The sequence below is a fragment of the Centruroides vittatus genome, unplaced genomic scaffold (genome assembly GCF_030686945.1).
Source record: "Centruroides vittatus isolate TY-2023 unplaced genomic scaffold, ASM3068694v2 contig_361, whole genome shotgun sequence".
NCBI classification, from domain to species: Eukaryota; Metazoa; Arthropoda; class Arachnida; order Scorpiones; family Buthidae; genus Centruroides; species Centruroides vittatus.
In genome coordinates this window covers 1817141-1838669 of record NW_027122185.1, presented here as the reverse complement: position 1 = coordinate 1838669, position 21529 = coordinate 1817141, and the positions used below count along the sequence as shown (strand labels likewise).

General features: G+C 31.2%; 2 protein-coding genes across 4 annotated transcripts in view; both read left to right on the top strand.

Annotated features, from left to right (window-relative positions):
• The window catches only part of LOC136975020 (uncharacterized), a 98239-nt gene that overhangs the window by 11581 nt on the left and 65129 nt on the right, over positions 1-21529 (top strand). The gene's annotated exons all lie outside the window — the stretch shown is intronic.
• LOC136975017 (baculoviral IAP repeat-containing protein 7-like) overlaps positions 1-21529 on the top strand; it is a 98654-nt gene that overhangs the window by 65502 nt on the left and 11623 nt on the right. For 2 of the 3 annotated variants that reach the window (XM_067270006.1, XM_067270007.1), the window contains exons 4-5: positions 17530-17913; positions 19872-20570. In XM_067270006.1, coding sequence (XP_067126107.1) covers positions 17530-17913; positions 19872-20570 — 1083 coding nt within the window. Of the gene's footprint in view, positions 1-8477; positions 8613-17529; positions 17914-19871; positions 20571-21529 lie in introns of those variants that run through there. The other variant, XM_067270008.1, reaches the window with a different exon arrangement.

The window sequence follows — 21529 nt, the reverse complement described above, 5'->3', positions numbered from 1 at the left end:
GGCAAGTCTAATTATATCTTCAAGAGTGGAATCTTTCAAACTGTTTCTATATTTTGACTTTATATATTTCATATCGAGTATGCACGCTCGCAGATATATGTACTTCCGAACATTGATACAATTTGAAGTCCAAAATATCTCAATTTTGGATATTTCTCTTTATCTAAAAATTTGAATATTTCTATTCCAGTTACTCCACGAGATGTAAAAAATGGGTCAGCCTGCAGGTCGCATAATTCTATTTGATATTTAAGATCAACGGAGTTGATATCAATATTAATTGGATCACAAAATAAATCAATAGACGGTTTAAGATCATCAAATTGAGAAAATCTTTCATTGAAATCTGTAATTAGCATATCCAATTTTGGTAGAAATATTTTAAAATTCGCTTCTATATTACATTCCTTCATTTCTTCATAGATCTCTTTGCAAGATTCAAAATGAAATAAATTATTTTGCTCCAAATGAAACCTTAACAATTTTAATTTGTTTCTAAATCCAGTAACATATTTATAAAGGCAGCACACATTTTGATATTGTCCTTGCAAGGATTTATTCAAAATATTTAAATAATTTGTAATGTCCGTTAGGAAAGCGAGCGAATAAATAAAATTTTTATCAACTAAATTTGCTATCAAATTTTCATCGACGGCAATTTCTGTGAGAAAAAGATGAACTTCTTTTCGAAGTGTAAAGAATCTCCTCAAGCACTTTCCAACACTTAACCAACGAACGTTACTATGTAAAAGCAGATCTCCACACTCGGTTTCCAATTCATCCAAAAATGTTTTAAATTTTCGGTGTGTAAGAGAACGATTTCCGCCGCGAATTAAATTAGTAATTTTGCAAACCTTGTCCATTACGTCTTTTAGTTGTAGGGATAAACCACATAATGCCTCCTGATGGATAATACAGTGTAACATACGACGTTCTATTCCTTCTTTTTGCAAAAGTCCCGCGAGCCCAATATTTTTGCCCGTCATAGCTCTAGCACCGTCGGTTACAATAGCAGTGCACTTGTCAAATCCGCCATACTGCTCTATTGCACATTTTAATTGTTTGTAAATATCTTCATCTTTTGTTGTTCCGTGTAATGATTGTAATTTTAAAAGTTCTCCTGAATAATTATAGTTTTCATTTACAGTTCTTATAAAGATAAGCATTTGATTTGTATCGGAAATGTCTGTGCTTTCGTCCAATGCTACCGAAAAATAGGAGCAACTATTGATTAGGTTTTCTAATTTATTAGTGACACGCATGCTAATCTCGTTTACACGTCGGCTTACAGTCTGGTGAGAAAGTGATACTGTTTGAAATTTTCTTACCGTTTCGTTGTCATTAAATGCTTGAGCCATTTTTATGGCACATTTTTAAATTAATTCTCCATCCAAAAATGGCTTCTTTGCCTTTACTATTTCTAAACAAACTTCAAACGATGCAGCTACAGATGCTTCTTGAAATTTTGGTTCTTGATTAAAATAATTCGTTTGATGATCCAGCTGCTTTTTCATTTTTTTCACTTGTGGTATTTTCATGTCTCGCGTGTACGAATGATACTTTTTTCATGCATGGAAAGATAATAGCGCTTCAAGTTATATTCTTTACACACAGCTATGATTTGTAAACATTCCAAACACTGTGGTTTACCATTCTCGTTCAGAATAAATAAATAATCTCCCAGCGATCTCGAAATTCTCGATTTTCGAGGTCTATTTTTCTTTTATTAGTAGCACTCATATTCAATAATTATTTTAATTAATAAATAAATATGAAATTAAGTTAATAATATTATAACACAGTCACCCCTCAACAAATTCTAGACAAGACTGCACTCGCACGATTGCATGAATCAACCAAATAGCGCAGGGTAGTGTGCGCATCACGTGCGCCAACCATAGATAAACAACAACCAACCACAAATATAATATGTGGCGCCGACGTTGAGTCAACCATCAGTCGTTAAACGGATTGCTGCTGTATTCAGCCAGGTTAAGTGAAGTTACGCAAACTAAATAGTACCTACTTTAAATTCAAATTAGATTTAAATCTTCACATAGTAAAATAATTTTAATATTAATAATAATAATTTAGTAACATAAATTTATTTATAGTAAAATGTACTCGCGGGCCGTAAAAATAATTTGGCGGGCCGCCAGTTGGACAGCCCTGCCCATAAGGAATAAGGTAAATTAGATCAATTCGTTTCAAACCGTGAAATACACTTATAAAATCATATTAATTCGAATTTAACACAAATTAAACAAGAAGTTTGCAAGCTTAGAATGCTTAAATCATAAAAATAATTATTCTTAAGAAAGTGTTTTAAGTTCAGGCCAGTATTTCACAAGGAATGTAGTTCTACTTAGAAAGATTCGGAGTAGAATTTACAGAATCACTATATTTAAAGAAACATACATTAAACATAATCTCAAAATTAAAAAAAGTTACGAATTCGGAATGAATATTCGTAGAAAATTCCATATTTGTATTTTATTTAATATAATAAAGTTTATTAGTTTATTTCTTTATTATTTCGCCAGAATAGCAAACATGGAATTTCTTATTGATTTTGAATATTTTGCTTATCGAATTTTTACTCACGTGTTTGATTCACGTTCTTCTAAGAATCGTTATCAACTTATGTATATTGAAAGGTGATATTGTTTTCTTAGTAGATATAAAAAGTATAATATCAGATACGCAATCCAGATATTTTTGAATACAAAATCAATGGAGTCACGGCGCTAATTCTTTGTGTGTGCAAGATCTTTTAATGACGACAGCTTCCAGTCGCTGTAATATTTATAGACGAGTGGGCGTAAACGAGTGTCGAATTATCACATTGATATACTTTACTGACCAATTAAGTCACGACGGCTCTGTTCTAAAGTTTTCTTATCAGACCTGTTGTAAGTCCCGATAGGATTAACATCAGCTGAAATACTAGTTGAGTCAGCCGTCTGTTGACATTTCAGTTGATTGTGTTATATGTTATTTCACAATTAATTGTGAAATTAATTGTGAAATAACATTCACCACCGATCGAATCAAAACAAAACCGAAGAAATGAAAATACGGATTCTAATCATAAATACCGTCTAAAGAAATGACGTATGCTACGGATATGAGTTATCTTGATTTGCTTACTTTTTCATTTTTGTCTCTTTCTGACCTATGGGCACTAAAAAGATCTTTTTTCATATTTATCGTGGATTCGGCAGGCCCAGAATGGGGCGAGTGAGGTTCAACGTATCCAGAACAGACCGAACAAGAAAAATTCCGGGAGAGTTGCTCCTTCGGATTTGATCCTGAATCTCCCAGTGAGGTAGTGAAGTGATGCCTTATCTGTTGCGACAATCCGGTCGTTTATCTCGGTTCTTTAAACAGACTTCTGTGTACATGTTTTATCTTAATAACCTTTAGAATTTGGGTATTCTATCTGTATGACACATTTGTACAAATTAGTTTTATTAGGTTTTGTTTTCGCCACTTTTCAGTATTTAGAACGAGAAGAAACGTGAAGCAGTAATAAAATCGATTTCGACGGTTCATTTACTAATTATTATATTATCGATAATCTAACTATGGAATAACATGACGTTTTGTGGGTTACGTTTCTAAATAACCTAAAATGTCAACTGTTTCATTATGAAATTTTAGTAAATCTGTAATTAACGAAAGTTATTTTTCTTCATTAAATTATTTATTTCATAAGTTTCCCACAAGAAATATAAGTGTATTTTAATACAGTATTAGACCAATTACTGTCAAATATAGAAAACATTACACGTACTTACTAAACTACATGACCAAATACATCTACACTTCGTTTGTTTCTTATTTAGAAAAAATAATCAAAAAACATACAGATAAATATATAATACCAACCTGTATTTTCTCCTGAGTTCTATAGGTATAATTTTTAATCATATTTTTAAATTTATTTAACTTAAAATATATGTTCTCCATCTCAAACTGGTAGTGGCTTGCCCTGTACACAGTGCCGTAACTAGGATTTTGGACACCTATGGCCAAGAATAAAAATGGCGCCTTTTTAATTTTTGTTATTAAATAAAAATAAAAATGGTGGTTTATTTCTGAAATATATGTTCGTAGAAATTACAGATAATAAATACTATATAAATATAATTATAGAAGTTTTTTTGTGTTATTAATTTCGAATACATATTATTCTTTCTCGTTGGCGCCTTTATTAAATTTGCGCCTATGGCGGGAGCCACGTTGGCCATACCCTAGTTACGGCTCTGCCTGTACATCATACTTTTCCTTTAATAACAGGCTATCTAACACCATTGGGAAAAATTTTTGAATTCAAATAACATACTTCTGGTTTGCATCAGAGAAGTTTGTATATAGTTAATCAGGGCCTTTAAGTTTTCCATACCTGATCTCGTCTTTCATCTGTCTAACTTCTTTCTCGAGATTAAGGAAAGACAAGCAGACAGACGTACGACAGTAGGTATTTATAGGTCTACAAATTGCACCCCAATTTCTTATTAAACAAATTTTTATATATCCATTATTACTAGAGGTAGGATATCTAAGCACTAAAACTCATATTAGTTATAACTATAGTATTCGCATTACTTTTAGTGTCTAAATCTAATTATTGAGTAAGAATCTTTCTCACTATCAATATTAAGCAATAGCACAAATTTTTCGTAGAAGTGATTACATTAGTTTGATAAGAATAAATTTTAACCAGTTATTTATAACTCATAAAGGCATTTAAATCTGATATTTGTGGAAGTTAAGTCCACTTTAATCAGACTATTCTAATTAATTAAAATATTTATAATCAGAAGTATAGTATATTGGAATAAATTTGTTGAAAATAGGTTCTACGCTTACTTAATTAATTAAATTAAGTATAATATATGTTAAGCATTAGTAAGTACAATTTTAATTAACTTATCATATTATTATTACTATTAATTATAATACTACAGTAACCCCAGATAGAGTTACTAAATAAGTCCAAGAGAAAGAAGGGTACAACTAGTAACTAACTGTTAGTTGTTGCCACTACTAATTTGAGGTGGAGAGTATATATTTTAAGTCAAATAAATCAAAAATATGATTAATTACTACTTGTATAATTCTTTCTCTTGATGGTCTATGCCTTGTACAGTACTTGTAATACGAGTGTTATTATTTACATTATATAAGGTATATAAGCTTTTGTCTCAACTTTGTCAAAGTTAAAATGTTGTCGGAGAAGTTAAGCAACTTCTTGGGAACAAGTTGCTTAACTTCCCCGACAACATTTAAAACTGCGTGTGGCATCATCTATTATGACATTTTATTTTAAAAACTTTTTATATTTTTAACTATTATAAAATGGCAAAAAGTTTAATTTTGAAAGGTTTTGTTTACTCTTTCCTCTCTCTGGGCACTAAGAAAGCCTCTTTTAGCAAGCCCATTCCGCCAGGCCCACAATGGGGCGGCAGGGTGGTGAGTAACGAGGCTCGACATATTCGGACGGACCACCCCCGAAAAATTTCTGGAGATTTTTCGACCCGTCCGGATTTTATTCCGGATCCCCCAGAGCGGTAGGCTGCCACTTTGACCGCTCGGCCATCCGGCCATCAAATTTTGAGAGTAGGGATGGGTTATATAAAAATTGTAAATGCTAATGAATAAAATCGTCATTAAGTCTTGACCCTATTTTAGATACACACGACCCCCTTTATCTCCCCACCCTCTCCATCTTTAACCACCAAAATTTAATAGCATCAATCCCCCTAATAAACAAACCTCTCTGCACAATTTCAGAAATTTTCGACAAAAAGCACAGGAGTTATTAAGCTTCAAATAGGGTGAATAAAACTGTGTCCCACACATACACATACTAACATCTATACATACAGAGATTATACCCGAATCCGTTCATTTATTGAATCTCGATTGAGAACTCCGATATCCCAAAAATGGCCACATCAGTGGGTCATTCAAATATAATGGCTACAATTTTAAGTGCTTTTTGACTACATACCTATTAAATGTTCATGTTTTAATCTGTGTTTATACTCTATGCTAGAATTAAAATGAACGTTTTTGCTTTATTTAAGATATTTATTTTTTTATTCTTTCCCGCAGAGTGTGATCGGTTATCCGAAAGTATCCAATCTCGATTATTTCGGATAGTTGACGCTCTACTATGTTAAAAAAGAACGTGATTAAAAAATTGGAAATAAGCAATTACGTCTCATTGCCTACGGGAATTTAAAAATGACCCTTTCGCTGTAAACAATGATGAAAATTGGTGATAAAATTAAAAAGAAAATGGGAACTGTAAGAAAAAAAATGTACAAAAATGTACTACATATCCAGTCCAGTAATTGCATTCAAACGGTGTTTATAATGTATTATAAAATAAATACGAATAAAATCCATGTATATAACGTTTGTTTAATATATGTAAATCTAAAACGCATCCCGTTGAAAAACACCATAATTCGAATTTCATTTAAGTCGATTCGATTTACACCGGTATAAAACAAATGCTACCATTTTGCTTTAGTTTTTACTATTTTCATATATTTTGAGGTCTTTAAATTTAGACTTATAACGTACTTTTCTACGTTTCCTGCTTTACAATATTTATTAATAAATATCAATAAAATAGATAATGAAAAATAGTTATTTTTCTCTACTTAAGTACAATATATAGGAAGAACGGTATGTACTTCAAAAGTGATTTAATTCCAATTTCAGCCAACTTTTGCTTTTGTTTTCAGTTTTGCTTTTAGTTTTGAATTACATTTGCTATCGAAACGCTCAAATTCCGACTCTTAGAAATTGAATTAAAATTTTCTCATCATTTCAAGAACCCAGTTTAAAATCTGGATAGTATATCCATACAGGCCGACTTTAAGAAGACCGGATAATCGAGTAATTTACAAGTGGCCGAGGACACAAAACCACTGAACTGGTAGTCGGTTGCCGATTCGTGCTTCAACGACGGGTTGGACATGTGTAGTTTTTCGAGTTTTCTTCACATGTCTAACACGTAAATAGCGAGGTCCAGGCCGAAGTTTTAAACGCGAAAACGTGTACGTCGGACGTTCAGCGCCGCTTTCCTGTAAGCCTAGAAGTTTGACAATGGTGTTTGAAAAGTCAGTGGAATCATGCTCGACATTCCAAACTTCTAGGCTTACAGGAAAGCGGCGCTGAACGTCTGACGTACACGTTTTCGCGTTTAAAACTTCGGCCTCGACCTCGCTAATAAGAATATGTTTCCCATAGAAAGTTCTCTTAAGAGACACTCTCCCTTGGCAGATCATCCTCGTATCGCGTTGTCGTATCCCATCAAACGGATAGCTGAAGCGGCTAAGATGTGTGTCTGCCGTTCGGGTTTCTGCCTTCTAGTTCCAGTCTGATCCATAGAAATTTCATGAGCATTTTGGTATTAAATTTCATTTCGGATTCTAAAAATATCCTCTTAGTACTCACAGAACAGTTTTTTTTACACTAAAAAAGCCTTTTAATCAAGTCCATTGTGGATTTAGCCTGAGCCTAAAATGAGGCGTCCGGGTGGTGAGAGACTGGACGGTTCACCCTTCTAAAAATATTCAACTTCTCAACCAGCCTAGATTCTTTTCCCGTCCTCAGAGCTTAACTGCTCGACCATCCGGCCGTCTATATCTGTAGCTTGCTACAAGAAGTACAAATATCAATGTTTATCAAGTTGCACCAACGTCATCATTGGGTTTTCTCGAACATCATTTTTTTAAAATATTGTCATAGGAATTGGTGGAGGCCGTCACGTCCTTTCCTATTTACATTTTGGCATTGGCATCTCGCACAAAAATACACAAGAGTTTTCGGGCTTAGTATCAGTCCTCGTCCACGAGAGCAAGATTTTGATATCGGCGCTTCTTACACCAATCCATAAATATAGGCCGGTTTCATAATTAACCGACCTACTTATATTTTTTTTTTTTTTTTTTTTTTTTTTTAACTCTTTCCGCCCTGTGGGCACTAAGAGGGCCTCTTTTAGTAGGCCCATTATGGGTTCGGCCAGGCCCACAATGGGGCGACCGGGTGGTGAGGGACGGGGCCCGACATATCCGAACGGACCACCCCCCGAAAAATTCCTGGGGATTATTCGACCCGTTCGGATTCGATCCCGGGTCCCCCAGAGCGGTAGGGCTGCCACCTTTACACGCTCGGTTCCATAATTACCGACCTACTTATACTATGCAAAATATAGGCCGGCCATGTATTGAGCCGTGCTTAAATGTCCATAAATATATAAAAAGTATCTCAAATTGAAATACCTAAAACAAAAATAAAATAATAATAATAATAATAATAATAATAATAATTGTAATGTTATATAGAAATTATTTTTAAAATTTAAAGTCAATAACTTCGATATATTTACGAAAAGAAATAAATGCATTCCGTTTGTAATCTGGCAACGTTAGCCAAACTCGTCAAGAATTTGATTACCGAGTAGGAAGTGACGTAGAACATGTAACCTCCTTATGTTGATGTTCAGTACAACCATTTGATTTCGGTTCTTGTTTCGGTTCTGAATCCAAGAAGATAGTTCGGGGTATTAAGCGTGAGGGTATACCAGCGTGAGTATCCGTTTAAGTTTTATCCGTCGTCTATTTTAAAATTTAGGCGTCCAATATTACATTATGTCGCTGGTAGATTTGTTTATTCACTTAAAAAAGTGAATAAACCAACAAATCTACATTATTAACATTTATTGTATGAAAAGATTTAAAATTTTCCGTCTTTTTTGTGATTTAAATCTGTTCTGTCCGTTCTAAATATGACGGAGTTCGATATTAGATAATCGTTCCAATATGGCGTCGTCTTGTGCGTGTGACGCCATTCTTCAAACTTTGCGTGACGTATTACGAAATTGTAATCGACGTCGATACTGAATTACTTTTTGGAAAATACGTGAGAATGACGTCATTGATCCATCCATAGTCGTAGTATAACATAGAAAATATGGTAAGTATGAAGAATCGTGGCTAAAATACCAGGAAGTAGATTTGGTTTTGGTAGTATTTTCGGTGAATTGCCAATAGGATCTTAATGAAACATTGCTAAATACCACTTTACATAATACTCATGTGTAATGTAATGGTAATGGTTTAGTTTCTTCACTAAAAGCTCAAGATAAAATATTTTATCTATGTAAGTACATACCTCGGAACACAGTACAACTGGCACGAAACAAAATGATTCTTAAATTAAGTGGTAAGTGATCTTTTGAAATGAAATACAGTGGGTGATCGGATAACGAACACTTTCGTGAAAGATTTTTATATTTGGACAATGAACATCTCGCAGAACAACACAAGAAGAAGCAACATAAAATAATGAATACCGATTGGTCTTCCCTTGTCTTCGGGCAATGGTTCGAAACTTTTCGCAGTGCGGGAGATGTCGGCGCTTAACTTGATATTATACCGATCGGATAGTATTCCTCCGAACTTTGAAACTCTCTCTTGTAATTCCAGTCTTTTATTTTTCTGATAGAAACAATTCTTTTATAGTATTTGTGAGACTGTCAAGTTTGTTAAGTTAAGTTGTTGACTTGTTAAGTTTTGCATGGGTTTTTATTTTCAAAAGGTGAGACTATAATAGCAAAAGGTAGATGGCTTGAATAGGTCTACAATAGGCTGCATTTTAATCTTATCTAAGAAAGATACACTATAATCAAGAAAACTCAAGCAGCTAAAGGAGTAACAAAAATCACATCTGAGAAATAAAGAACATTGACGAGCTCATAACTGAACCTGAAATGGATCTGATGACAGAACACCTTGAAACTCATCGAGATATGTTTTATTCTGAAAAAGAGGATTAATGCCGATATCTGCTATTAAACATCTTTTGAAGAAGTGGGAGGGTTTCAGAAATACAGTCTTAGAATGGCATCTAAACCAGGTTGAGGTTAATAGGCTTGGGAATCTCTACAATTACAATGCTATTAATTAATTCTGAAAAATCCTGAAGAAGAGAGAAAAGCAATCGACATTAGACAGATTCTTTAACCCGAAACAAACGGAAAAAAACATGACTGATAAAAATGCAAGACTATGTATGTATTTTATTATTACATATAAATAAACATAGTAAGAAAGTATTTTTTATTTTTTGGGGTCACCAAAACGAATTGATCAAATTCCCATAAAAATTTATGGTAAATTGATAATCAGTTAATGAACGGATTATGTTAACTAATTGATCACCCACTGTATATTGATATGGTCTACCGGGATATGCACATACTTTTCATAGTTAACCTTAATGTAATGTTTAGGAATGAAGAATGTGAAGCATGAACTGTCTGGATTTATTTGTAAACTTATTTTTCATTTTTTTAGCTTATTGATTTTGTAAGATATTGGTGACAAAATTATTATTTGGTATGATTATTCAAATGCTTAAATCAAAGTAATTTTCAAACTTGTAGTTTGAAAACATGAAATCAATTTTATTCTTTTATTGAATATTAACTTTACGAATATTACATTAATAACACGTTGATTTTAAAATTTGATTCAATTTTTAATTTTGTTTTTAAAACTTTATTCCAGTTACTTAACTAAATTTGGATAACTTGCTAGAATGTTTTAAAATGATTTCATTTTTGTGTATTACAAAACCAATAAGTGTGGAAATGATATAAATATAATTCTTTCAAGGTTTGTAAAGAAGGAAAAAAACATGATGTTTAAATTTTGGTCTATTTATTTAAGTCCGTTAAAAAAATTAATCACTCACTAGATGTGATTTAAGTAAATTTTTTTCAAATAGGTAGTTAGGAAATTTGTCATTCTTTAAAATTATTCATAAAAAATAAAAAAACTCCAATAAAATTTTGTTTGCATATTGTGTGCACTTCGTAAATTCTACTTTGTGCATTTACTTTAGTAACCAGCCCACCAGTGGCCAAGCGGTTCTGTTCCCTGAACACTGGTGGTGCGGTCATGGTTTGCACCTCTCCAGGACAGGCTGGCTACATTAAGTTTCCGGGTTTTCTCCACATCTGTAATGCCTGAACAGGGACCAGTTACCCTTAAAAATACCACCTGGAAGGCATCCCCCCTAGGCAGATCATCCCAAGTGTTGCATTGGTTGCCATAATTTAGCAAAACAAATTTTAGCAACTTCTAGTTTAAATCAAATTGTAAAAATAATTTTCACAAGTAAAACTGATTTTTATTACTATGGGTAACTTCACTATTAATAACGTTTATGGTCTGGACTACCTCTATCTTGTGGTAAAAGTTTTTCTCAATCATTTTCGGTCGTAATCAAGCTTCCTTGGGAGAGCCCTACTTTAAATGAACTAAAATGAACTAAAGCCCTACTTTATTCTTGAATCACTTAATTTTAAAAGAAATTAAGTGATTCAAGAATAAAATTGATCTTTCATTTGTGTTTTGAATTATAAATTTCATTTTAAAAATTTTAAATTAAAATTGAATCACTCAGTTGAATCACCTCATGCATTTGGATGAGGTGGAACTGCACCTATCACAAGTTTAAATAGTAAAATATTTTGTGTACTTATTTAGTAAATATTGCTTTTTGTTTCCATATTATATTCATAACTGTATAAAGTATCCAGAAAGTCTTATGTTTGTTTCAATTTTGTATAGTTAAATAATGAAATATATAAAGTAGTAAAGTATACAATTTGGTGACATACTAACTCATTTTCACTGCATCCTTATCTTTCTGAAAAAACTATTTGTTTTCTATGAAATATACATGAAACACATTAAAACTGTGGTGTTCCATAATTAAACAGGAGATAAGTAGTTATTTTAACTTGTATAGTATAGAGCTTTTTTTTTTTTTTTTTTTTTTTTTGCAGTTGACTCCCATAAAGACCATTTTTGTTTGGAATGGAGCATAGTCCCTAATTTCTGTTTCAACCCCTCTAGTAGGACCACTCAGTTGTGATTCATCTTCCAAATTACAGCTCATGTTCGCTTATGTACAAAGTGTCATACAATGAAAAGTCATTTATGATCTAAGTTGCTTCATTTACATTAGTACATAATGATTCAAAAACAATAAAATGAGATGTTCATTAAATACAGAATTTACACTTGTATTTACTGTTTTTATATTAAAAATTTTTGTTGTAGAATTTCATTTTTACTAAAAATTTGGAAACATTCTCAGGACATTTGGCATCAGTTTAAATATTGTAAGTGTGAAAATTTAAATTTATTATTTAATTACTAGATAGTTCCTGTCAAGCATGATGAGGAACTATGTATTAATTAATGGTCTAACCTTTTGTCCCAGTCGGGTTGATCAGAGCTTGTTAATGTTACTGTAAAGTTGGGAAAGGGTGAAATGTATTTATTCCACTCCCTTCTAGATCAGGGATTTGCAATTTGCTCTGGCAGAATCTTAGAGTTCTGCCAATAAAATTTGGGTTTAAACAATAAAATCCATTGAGTCTAGTGATGTATGAATGTGCCAATTCAGATTTGGGATGAGAGGTGTAATTGTTCTAGTCTCCCATGGGGTTCTCTTATGACATCCTCTGCATGTGCTAGAATTATAGTTTTATAAACCAGTGATTCTTAACGGGGCTGCGGCTCCCTGGGGTCTGTAAGAAGTTTGCCGGGGGGCCGCCAAATTATGCAAAATTTCCTTCAGAATATAATAAAAAGAAAATTGATGCATAACTGAATATTGCATTGAAAAGTGAAATAAGAAAGATAAAGTTTTCCTATATAGTTTTTACGATAGTTTTTTTTATTTATTTCTTATTTCTTCCTACATACAACTTTGTTAGTACAGAAGAAATGAATGCAAATAATCTACTTACACTGCAGTATTTACTTCTTTTATTCCAAAGTAATTCTAAGAAACTATACATGCTTGGAATTTTAAAAATCATTTAGAAAAATAGTAGACTTAGTAGTTGGCTTTGAAAATTTAAATATTTTTGCAAAAGATATGCAAAATCTTTACAAGTTGTGGGTGTTTTAGTTTAGTTTTAGCATTGACTTCGGATTGAATAATAGTGCATTTCTTTCTTATATTGTGTGTTTAGTTTTAATTATTTATAATTAACCCATAAAAATGAGCAAAATACAGAAAGGAACATGGGATAATTTTTTTAATGTAAGTAATTGCGGACCAGGACCTTCAAGAAGAAAATATAGTGAAGAAAATACTAGTGAAAGTTTTGATGATGATACAGTGAAAAATGCAATGGAAAAAACTACAAGTCCTAAAACTAAAGGTATAAAATTAAGTAACATTAAAGTTAGAAAATACAATCGTGATTATATCAAATATGGGTTCGTAAGCATAGAAGTTCAAGGAATTATAAAACCACAATGCGTCATTTGCGGTGCAGTTCTCTCCAATGAAGCAATGAAACCAAATAAATTGTTGAGGCATTTAAATTCTAAGCACAAACAATATAAAAACAAAACGCAGGATTTTTTTTATAAGGAAAAAAGAAATTAAAAAATCAAAAGATGCTCATAAATGTGAGAACTACTAAAAATAAAGAATAATTAAAAGTTTCATTTATTGCAGCTCTTCACATTGCTAAAGAAAAAAAAAACCATTTACAATAGGCAAAGAATTATTAAAACCTGCCATGTTTAATATTTGTAAAGAATTATTTGGACCATTTATGTCAAACAAAATTATTTAAATAGATAATGAAATAATAGTTATGATTTACATTTGTTATATAAAAAAGTAAAGCAATAATAAAAAATCAATTTATTATAGATAATTTAACAAATATAAATTATTATTAAAAAATGGGGGGTCACAAAAAAATTATGAAATACTTGGTGGGCTGCAAGTATGAAAAGGTTAATATCTCAGGATGTGGTAATGATTAAGAAATGAAATTTAGTGTGGTAGCTTGTGTATAAGGGACATTGATGATATTAAATTTTGGTTATAGATAGTTATATAGGAGGTTATAGATTGAGGAAGATAGAGAGGAGTCGCATGTCATATCTTGAGTGGAGTCTTCATGAAGATTTTACTTGTTATTAGCATTTATAACTTTATATAAAACTCGTCTCTACCCTCAAAATTTAAACTATTTTCAGTTTTGTAATTATTAATAATATAAAAATTGTGTTTTAACAAAATGTCACCACAAACTAATTTTAAATTTGTTCTATGACGTCATCATGTTTTCACTGGGAAAGTATGCATTCTTTTATGAATTTTTTTTTTTGTTTAATGAAATGTCTTATTTTTAGTATTAATAATTCTGCAACTCCGAAAACTTTTTCTAATTAAAATTTTTAATTGGTTAAAATTATTAATCTGCAAAATTTAAGAAGATAACATTAGAAAGAAACGGTAAAGATACAGGCAATTTTTCTCTATGTTTTTAAGAGACATGCCTTACAACTTCTAATGGATGCTGCCTGCATTTAATTACCAAACTGGCTGGCTGATCTGGTGCTTATTAGCCTAAGGTTATGTTCTACAAAAATTAAAGAAACTGTGTAAAGAACAGATCAAAATATACAGATATAGCAAAGGATAATTAATGACCCCTTTCACTAATTTTGGTCATCCAACTCAGATACAACGCACTCAAAAAAGAAACTGGAAATTACCAAGTTTTGGTTTTGCCAGAGATTGGCATCTATTTGACTCTTCACTGTAAGGCTGTGTTTATGCAAATGCAAGATGGGAAAACATGCAAGAATAAACTTTTCGGACCAGAATTTGGATTCACGATGCCATTTATGCAGAAGCGAGAAACAAATTTCTCGCACAAACATAAGAGAAATGCACACAAACATCTAGACCCTGTGCAAGCAGAAGTTCAAAATTATGTCGCTGCAGCAAACTGTGCCAATAACCGGAAGCTTGATTTGTGGTATTTTCTGGTCATAATTACAAATTATTATTGCTTTATTCATAATTACTATTAGTTAGCAATGAAAATAAGTTATTGTCTTTTAAACAAAAGAAAACATTCTCAAACTAAATTATAACGTCAAATGAAAAACAAAACCCATAAACATAAAATAACAATGTGTATCATGATGGCCAAGTAATTTTATTTCAGTCACGTTTTCCTTGCTTGGTGTTACTATTCTCACTTATTTTGAAGTCATTTTCTGTTCTGGAGCCTGCCACCTCAGGGTCAAAGGTGTAGCCAATGTAGTCTTGGCCAATCCTTTCGTGATGGTAGTCTGATGTTCTTTGAGGCGGGTGTTTAAAGGGCATGTTGTAGCACCTATGTATTCTGAGTGGTGGCTGGATCTGTTCATGGGTAGATGCCTGGTTGGAGGTGAATGTCTAGACGGTCTTTAGCATTGCAGAGGAGGGAGAAAATCAAAGTACTTATACGGAAGGCTTAATGAAAGTTATTTATCTTGGATATTTCCTTGTAAAAGGAGGGTAGCTGCCTGTCATAAGTGATGGTCCTGGATGCTACTTTTTAGCAAAGTGGAAGTGGTAGAGTAAAGACTGCATATAAGGCCTTTAATAGTATGTTAGAAATAGTTGTGCTGGGTTGCATACTGGGTGATCATTAGGAGTTCTATATCTGAATGGATGACGGCCCTGGACCCGACCATCTTGAAGGTGAACGGATCATGGGAAGAGGCAGAGATGAAGGTTGGAGGGTGTGTAGGTTTTTTATAAACCTGAGTATTTATGCATCCTTTTGATGAGGAAAGTTGCAGGTTCAGGAAATGAACAATTTGATTGAAAATTTAAAGTGGATTTGGCATATGAAAAATGAGTTTGAAAAGTAATATGTACAAAACAGCATATTTGAAACTTAAGTACTGCTTTTGTGTGTTTGTGTAGATAAAGCCTTTTTCTTTATAACTGATAGTAATTGTTGTATTTTAATTTTTTTTAAAGAATTTCAGTAAAGTTAGTTCCAAAATTTATTTTTATTTTAATTATTCAAGTTTTCAAAATTTATAGTTATATACAAATATTGAAGATTTTTATTTGTAACTGTTATTGATATCTTAGTATCAACTACATTTAAGTATTCATTAATGATGTTCTAGTAGTATCATTACAGAATTAAATAATCTAAATATTATGAAAAGATTGCAATATTATTTCTGGATATGTTAGAAAATGTTAAAATCTGAACTCTATGTAAGAGGGATGTTTTTGTTTACATCAAAGAAATTCAGAGGAAGCAAATTTGTTTCAAAATATTTAATGATTATTGCATAATAATCATCCATTTTTAAATAAAAATAAATACAGTTATATGTAATAAGATTAAAATGTATTATTGTTTGATATCCTGTACCTTAATACATCTAAAACTAATTTGAATCTTCACATTTCAGTGATTGAGAAATTTTTTGCATTGCTAATTTAGGAGACATGGCAATCATTTTCTTAATTGCATATAAGTTTGTTGTTGCTGAATTGGTTAGCAATAATTGATGCAAAAGAACAAAATATTAATAACCAATTATATGGCAAATGGTGATTAGCAATAGTTTCACATAATTATGTCTAATGGCAAATTGCAAATTGGATTTAACTTTTGAAATTTCAAACTTTATTCAACTGTAGGACAATTAACAAAAATTTATCAGTTTTTTTTGTGCAGTTCTATAGTTCCAAGAAATTTGAATATAACTTTTTTTATTTGTACGTGTAGGAATGAACATATGTACGTACGTGAGCAGTATTGTATTTTGTTAAACATTTCTGAATTTATTAAAATGATGTGATAGAAATATTTTCAAATATAAATAATTTTGTTCACAATAAGGAATTGGATATGAATTACAAAATATTGAGTTTAACTTTTAAATCTGTTTAAAATAACTTTTTAAGGAACTTTTTATCAATAACACTATCAAATTAATTATAGTGATTGTAATTTATGCTACTAGTTATGATTTTATTTTAAAGCAAATTTTACATGCAGTATGTAAAATCAAACATATCTTTTGTATAAATTATTTTAGTTTCAACATATTTAATGTCTACTACGTGATATTTTGTTAGGCTGCAATTTGAAAAAATTGTAGACCTATAAATACCCACTTGTTGTCTGTCCATCCATCTTTCCTTAATCTCAAGAATAGAGTGAAATGAAAGATGAGGCCAGATATGAAAACCTTAGAGGCAGGCAACCCTGATTAACTATATACAAACTTCTAATGCAAATCAGAAGTCATGTTATTTGAATTCAAAAATTTTCCCTGAGAGGTGTTAGATAACTGGTGACATGACTCTGTTGTTAAAGGGGAAAGTATGATGTACGGGGTAAGCCATTACTAATTTGAGGTGGAGAGCATATATTTTAAGTTAAACTAATTAAAAAAATGTTTTAAAATTGCAGCCTGGCATTGTGACAATGCCACAATAAATAATTGCTTGTTAGGTTTAAGTAGTTTAGAAAATGAGTTAATTTATTGTTTTAACACACCATTTAATAATATCAGAGGTATTAATAAATTATAATAACTATTTTTGATTTCATATTATTGATATACTAACAGAAGTTTTTATTTACAGAACTTATTAAAATGCAGGATCAAGGTTTAACACAATACAAATCTGTTGAGGAAAAACCTAAATTATTGACAGATAGTCATTTTCATCCAATACCACCACCACCATCATCATTAGAAACTGATGGAAGTCATGTGAGGGAGGAAAGAACTAGATTAATGACATTCTCTTCATGGCCACATGAAGATGTTATAGCGTCTCACAAACTTGCTAAAGCAGGTTTTTATTATAATGGAAATGGTGATGAAGTACAATGTTTTAGTTGTGGAGGAAAAATAAAAGGTTGGCAGCCAGGAGATGTTGCTGTTAGAAAGCACAGAGAATTATATCCAAAATGTAATTTTATTGCAGAAATATTTAACAAGGCATTTAAAAAGCCAAATTTAGGTTAGTTAAATTTTAAATATTTAAAGATTTTTATAAATTATTTTTAGTAAATGGTATTTTACTTGCTATTAAACTTAAAAATTTTATTTCATTAAAAATAACCAAATTGTAATTCATATAGTCTGTAGTATCTTTCACTTTGTATACAAAACAATGTAATCTTATTGTGAATTTATAATGCTCTAATGACAAGTGTCATAAAATACATCTACAGAATTTCCAATTAGGAAAGGTAATAAATGCAATTATATAACTTAATGTCCTTAAATTTAAAGAAAGCAAAGATGAAGTTTATTAAATGAATTTAAAATAATTTTGTTAAGAGGTAACATTTTTTCCCCCAATATTTAAAAGTATTTTTATTGGTGGACAATAGTGAACAAAATGTTGAAACAATGGTTTCAAAAATTATTCAAATTATTCTTGAAAAATAATGATTTATAATAATATTGGAAATGAAAGTATGGATGTTCTAGAATCATTTTTGATTTTTTTTTCAAATTTTATTTAAAAACTGAAATTGTGTTTAAATGTCAAAGTGAAACAGAACTTAATGTTAGCACTGAGTTCCAGATTCCACTGTGAAGAAATTATCTTTTATTAAAAAAAAAGGTAAAAATTTTGATTTTGAAAGCTAGGTGGTTTGTTATATTGATAGAGGAACAAATAGATAGATAGTTACATTGATAAATAGTTATTGATTTTAGAAATTTTTCATTTAAAAATTGAAAGATAATTTGCTAGCATTAAACTCGGTCTTAAAGTTTACACAGTTAACTAATAACTAATAAAAAAAAAAATACACCAAGATAAAACTGTTTTTTGCCTTTTGCTTAAAGCTTCTTAACCAACTGTGGAATGTTTAGTGTTCTCACTTGTCTCAACTGAGAAATTTTTTAATAAATTGAAATTTACAAAGGCACTAATCATCAGCATTCTGCAGTGTAAGTTAAGAACCAGGGCTGTGGAATCAGTAGACCAAGTCCTTGGCTCCAAATCAACGAATAGAATTTTAGAAGGTCAAACTGCTGCCTGTAATAAATTCCGTATTTTTATTTAGTAATAATTTAAAAAATAATCTGATACACGTTAACCCAGAATGGTATTTCATCAGTACCAAGTGAATCATCTGATATTCCTATTGAAACCACTGAAAGTATTTATCATCACCATAATCATCAACCACATACTGGCACAGTTTTTCATTTGTGGTTAAAGTATTCAAAAACACTAATTTAATCTGAGTCATCTTGACTCAAAGTAAATGTAAAATAAATTTGTAAAAAAGTAGGAAAAAAAAAACATTTTGAATACAGCCGCCTTGAAAAAAAAAACAGTCAAGATGACTCAGTATTTTGAATATCTACAAATTTACTTTGTAAAACAGTAAAAGTGTAAGTAAACTACAAATGAAAAACTGTTTAAATTAGCCATTTTTGTATGAGTCTTTTGACAATAAAACTTTAGAATTAGCTAACACAATGTATATGAATATAAAATTTCTGAAAAGAAAATTAATAGCCATAATTAGTGATATGCAAGGAAAGATCATGATGTTGGGGAATTGTTGTAAAATAAGATCTTGCATTATAGGATCCTCCTATAATTCAAGATAGATTATTAGAAACTTTAACCTGTTTTATAGTGCAATTTTTCAAAACTTTAAATTATTTATGACCTAACAATTTTTTGTTATAATTAAAGACTGGATTTGTAATGTTGAATTTTAATTAAGGAATTTAATTAATAAATTCAAAAATATTAAAGGAAAATGTAAAAGCCTTTGAAGACACAAATCTTGACTTCTGACTGAAAGTGCTTAGAAAAACTGAGCTCCAACAAAACAGATTTTTGTTACATTTTAAAGAATTTGAAATTATTTTTCATGATTTTTATTATAGTCTGATTTATTAAATTCTATAATTTTTAAATATTAATACATTGAATTTTTTTAATAGGTTCTAATGGTATCACAACAGTACCAGAAAATAATTTAACTCCAAGTGATCTTTCCAGTTCTAATTCAAGGACGTTACAAAATGGTCAAACACACCACAATTCTGACCAGAATGCATCAACATCAGCAATTAATCAAATATCACAAAACAGAAATTTAGAAGATACATCTAGAATTCCAGATTTTGAGAAACTTAAGTCAGAGAGGGAGAGATTAAAAACTTTTGAGACATGGCCTCTAACAAGTCCTAAACCTTGTGATCTTGCTAGAGAAGGGTTTTTTTATTTGTTGCAACAAGATAAAGTACAGTGTGTGTTTTGCCGTGGAGTTGTTAGTCACTGGGAAAGAAATGATGATCCACTTAGAGAACATGCTAGGCATTTTCCTTTCTGTCCTTTTGTAATGAATAGAAATGTTGGAAATATTCCAATAAATTCTCCTGAACCATCTCATTCAGTAATAAAAGGAGCTGGACGTGATGAATGTGGTTCATTGATTTGGAAAAATTCTGGTCCTGAAAATGGATATAAATCTATAAGAAAAGCAAATAAACTTGAAAATTTTGGTGTTAAATTACATCATGGACCAAGACATCCAGCCCAAGCAAGTAAAGATGCAAGATTAAGATCATTTGTTACTTGGCCAGCAACTGCTGTTTTGAGACCAGCAGAATTAGTGGATGCAGGATTCTTTTATATTGGTATAAATAATGTATATATAATATAGTTCTGTTTAAGATTTCGGTAATTTAGAAAAAAATTACAAGAGACTTGCTTTACAGTGATATTCAATTCACTGACTCACGCTGGTATGAAGTGAAGGTCCTTGTATCGGGTTGTAGAAGTGAAATTTAGATTAGTTTAAATTTATCATTTTTGTCTATAAATTACTGGAAAAAATGCTGTAGAATGTTCAATGTAGATATATTATTAAAATAACTAAAGGGCATTTCAACACATTGGAAATAAATGTGTTAGCATAGTCTGACAATATAAAACTTTCAAAAGAACATATTTGTATGTTCTAAAACTTCAAAAGTTGTCACAATGTAATGAAAGCTCACAATCTAGCAAAGTGTTTGTTAAGGTGTTTGGATGAACAAAGGTCAACCAGCTGTTGCAAATGCCAAAGGGTGTGTAGATCAGGAGATAGCAATGATCTGCACTTGTTTTGACATGTGATAGAGCTGCTTCCAAGCAACATCCCTGTTATAAAAGAACTCTACTGCAAACAACTGATTATGAGAGTTCAGGGCTGTTGTTTTCATATAAAACAATGTATTTAATATTTGTAAAAAGTTATCAAGTAAAACAAGAAAGGCAACTTTCAATGAGGAAGTTAATAAGATCTCGTCAACTTAACTTCCCGTCAGCTACGATACATCATTTGTTGAGTTTGGCTCACTCAAAAGTTTAGAAATAATCTTGGATTGAATAACAATCCAATCCAAGATTATTTCCAAACTTTCCTATCCAATTTTACCAAATTTGGACATATCCAGATTCATGGAGGAAAACCAAATAAATGAGAGACGATCAGAGGAGGCATTTCTGGTCATTGCTCATTTGCATAGTCCATTCTCCCTCTGCTTCCCAAGAAGATCCTACCATCTCAGCTCCCCCAATTTGTCCCAGAACTCTTGCATCTCCTCCTCCTGCT